This window comes from Mustela putorius, unplaced genomic scaffold (genome assembly GCF_011764305.1).
Source record: "Mustela putorius furo isolate JIRA1106 unplaced genomic scaffold, ASM1176430v1.1 tig00000238_pilon_pilon_pilon, whole genome shotgun sequence".
Classification (NCBI taxonomy): domain Eukaryota; kingdom Metazoa; phylum Chordata; class Mammalia; order Carnivora; family Mustelidae; genus Mustela; species Mustela putorius.
In genome coordinates, this window is record NW_025421324.1 from 65,718 (window position 1) to 68,462 (window position 2,745).

The window sequence follows — 2,745 nt, forward strand, 5'->3', positions numbered from 1 at the left end:
GAGTGAATTAAAGATTTTACTGAGTTGGGAGACTTCAAGCTCGATCAGGGAATAAATGATTTTACATTTACAAATGCTTCAAACAGTACCTTAGTAATCAAAATTATTATTGGCCATCAGTTAACAATATGAATATAAAATAATCATCTGTTGGGTCGTTGGTGATATAATCAAAGAACTGTTTTTGAGATCACATCTAGGGAAAGACATACAGTTATTAATAAGTAGGTAAAGTATTTTAGCCAAAGTTCCTAAGAGAAGTCATAAAAGAGTTAAACTTGATTATAAATCTGTGAGGATCAGAATCCTTAAAAAATAATGTAGAATCAATATCTGTGGTAAGGTTGCTTAATTGCTTAGTAAGAATTGGTTTATAAGAATTGGATTACTTAATAAGAATTTGTTAGATGAATAGATATTTTAATTAATGAATAAAAAATATACAAAAGAAAACTAACCCCTGACTCTCAGAAAATTTGGTTGATCATTAAAATGCACTATGGAATTTTAAGCTGTGTGTGTGAGAGGGGAACAGTAGCTGTAAAGTATATTTTTCTTCTTTTTCTTACTCTAGAAAACACACATGAAGTTTAGGCCTAATTGATCATGCTAATGTTGAATAAAACAAACTGGATCCCAGCCTCATTCATTCTTAGAGGAGTCCCAGGACTGGAAGATATACACATGTGGATTTCCTTCCCATTCTGCTCCATGTATGTGGTGGCCATGGTAGGGAATTGTGGGCTGCTCTACCTCATCCGCTATGAGGATTCATTGCACAGACCCATGTATTACTTTCTAGCCATGCTTTCCCTAACTGATATTGTCATGTGCTCTAGTACAATTCCTAAAGCTCTCTGCATCTTCTGGTTTCATCTCAAGGAAATTGGCTTTGACGAATGTCTGGTCCAGATGTTCTTCATCCATACCTTCACAGGGATGGAGTCTGGGGTGCTCATGCTTATGGCCCTGGACCGTTATGTGGCTATCTGCTACCCACTGCGCTACTCTACTATCCTCACCAATCCCGTCATTGCAAAAGTTGGGCTTGCTACTTTCCTGAGAGGGGTGTTACTCATCATTCCCTTCACTTTCCTCACCAAGCGCCTGCCCTACTGTAGAGGGAATATAATTCTTCACACTTACTGTGACCACATGTCTGTAGCCAAATTATCCTGTGGGAATATCAAGGCCAATGCCATCTATGGTCTGATGGTTGCCCTCCTGATTGGGGGTTTTGACATCCTGTGCATCACAGTCTCCTACACCATGATCCTCCGGGCAGTGGTCAGCCTCTCTTCAGCAGATGCTCGACAGAAGGCCTTCAGTACCTGCACTGCTCACATCTGTGCCATTGTTTTCTCCTACAGTCCAGCTTTCTTCTCCTTCTTTTCCCACCGCTTTGGGGGCCACACAATCCCTCCATCTTGCCACATCATTGTGGCCAATATTTATCTGCTCTTGCCTCCCACTATGAACCCTATTGTGTATGGGGTGAAAACCAAGCAGATACGAGACTGTGTCATAAGGATCCTTTCAGGTTCTAAGGATGTCAAATCCCATGGCATTTAAATGAGATATTAAAAAAAAAAAAAAGACATTTCCATGACAGAGCAGATTTCCTGATTAGGCAAGAAGTGTAAAATATTTCAGGAAACATTATTTTGGCATGAGTGATGCATTTCTAAATACATGTTTTGAGAATCTCAACAGGCCTGCAAACCAAATTTTCTATGAATTCTCTTTCCTTCTCATTCTTAAGAGAAGGAACACATATCTTTGAACAAACCCTAATTAGCCCATTTTCACTAAAAAATAAAGTGAGAGGGGGGCACCTGGGTGGCTCAGTGGGTTAAGCCTCTGCCTTCACCCCAGGTCATGATCTCAGGGTCCTGGGATCAAGCCCTGTGTCAGGCTCTCTGCTCAGCAGGGAGCCTGCTTCCCCCACCACTCCGCCTGCTTCTCTGCCTACTTGTGATCTCTGTCTGTCAAATAAATAAATAAAATCTTAAAAAAAAATAGAGAGTAGGTGATCCTGTTTCCAAACAGCTATTATAATTTTTACATTGAGAGCCAGTTGTTCCTTTCCTCTGGAGAATATGTGCTATATATTTTTAATCACTACTAAAATATGTTTTTTCAATGACTTCTTCCTAAAAGAGAAGCTGTAAATTACCCTATGTATGAAGTCATTAATGTAATAAATTTTAAGTCTCTGGGTATCTGAGAGAATCTCACTGAATAGGTCTCTCCTAGCCATGACACACACATTTTTTCACTACCGACTAATCTGATATCCAGTTTCCTTCAAGAGGACCTTTGGAAGCACACAATCTGGAAGTTCAGGTAGACAGATCTCTCTTAACGAAATGTAGCACACAATATAATGTTTTATAAGCAGCATGAGAGGGGATTGAAATCAAATTGTTTCCTCTTACCTGCAATTATGAATCTAGTAAGTAAAATTAAATATCTTTCTAATATTTAAGATTCATATAAATAAAAAAGAACAATGAAAGACTGGAAGAAAGAGTTCTTTTATATTAATGTCTTATGATCAAAGCCAATTTTGCAAGGGCTACAGAATAAACCAAATTGTTATCATTATATCTTTTTGTCCAACTTAAGAGAATACGTATTATCTCCACCAAGGTTAAGCTATATCAATCATATTGCATTTAGTTATTTAATTAGTAACTCTTTACAACCTCACATTTTAATATCTTACAAAGCAACACCATCCTC

The 2,745-nt window shown here is 38.1% G+C and overlaps 1 protein-coding gene across 1 annotated transcript; it reads left to right on the forward strand.

Annotated features, from left to right (window-relative positions):
• The first annotated feature begins 606 nt into the window (after positions 1-606).
• On the forward strand, positions 607-1,572 carry LOC101673288 (olfactory receptor 52N4). The gene has a single exon (XM_004778990.2). It carries the CDS (start codon positions 607-609, stop codon positions 1,570-1,572), a length of 966 nt encoding a protein of 321 aa, XP_004779047.1.
• The last annotated feature ends 1,173 nt before the right edge of the window (positions 1,573-2,745 follow it).

What these genes read in the sequence shown, in the direction of transcription:
- LOC101673288 (XM_004778990.2), top strand. Translation starts at nt 607, where the DNA reads ATGCTAATGTTGAATAAAACAAACTGGATCCCAGCCTCATTCATTCTT.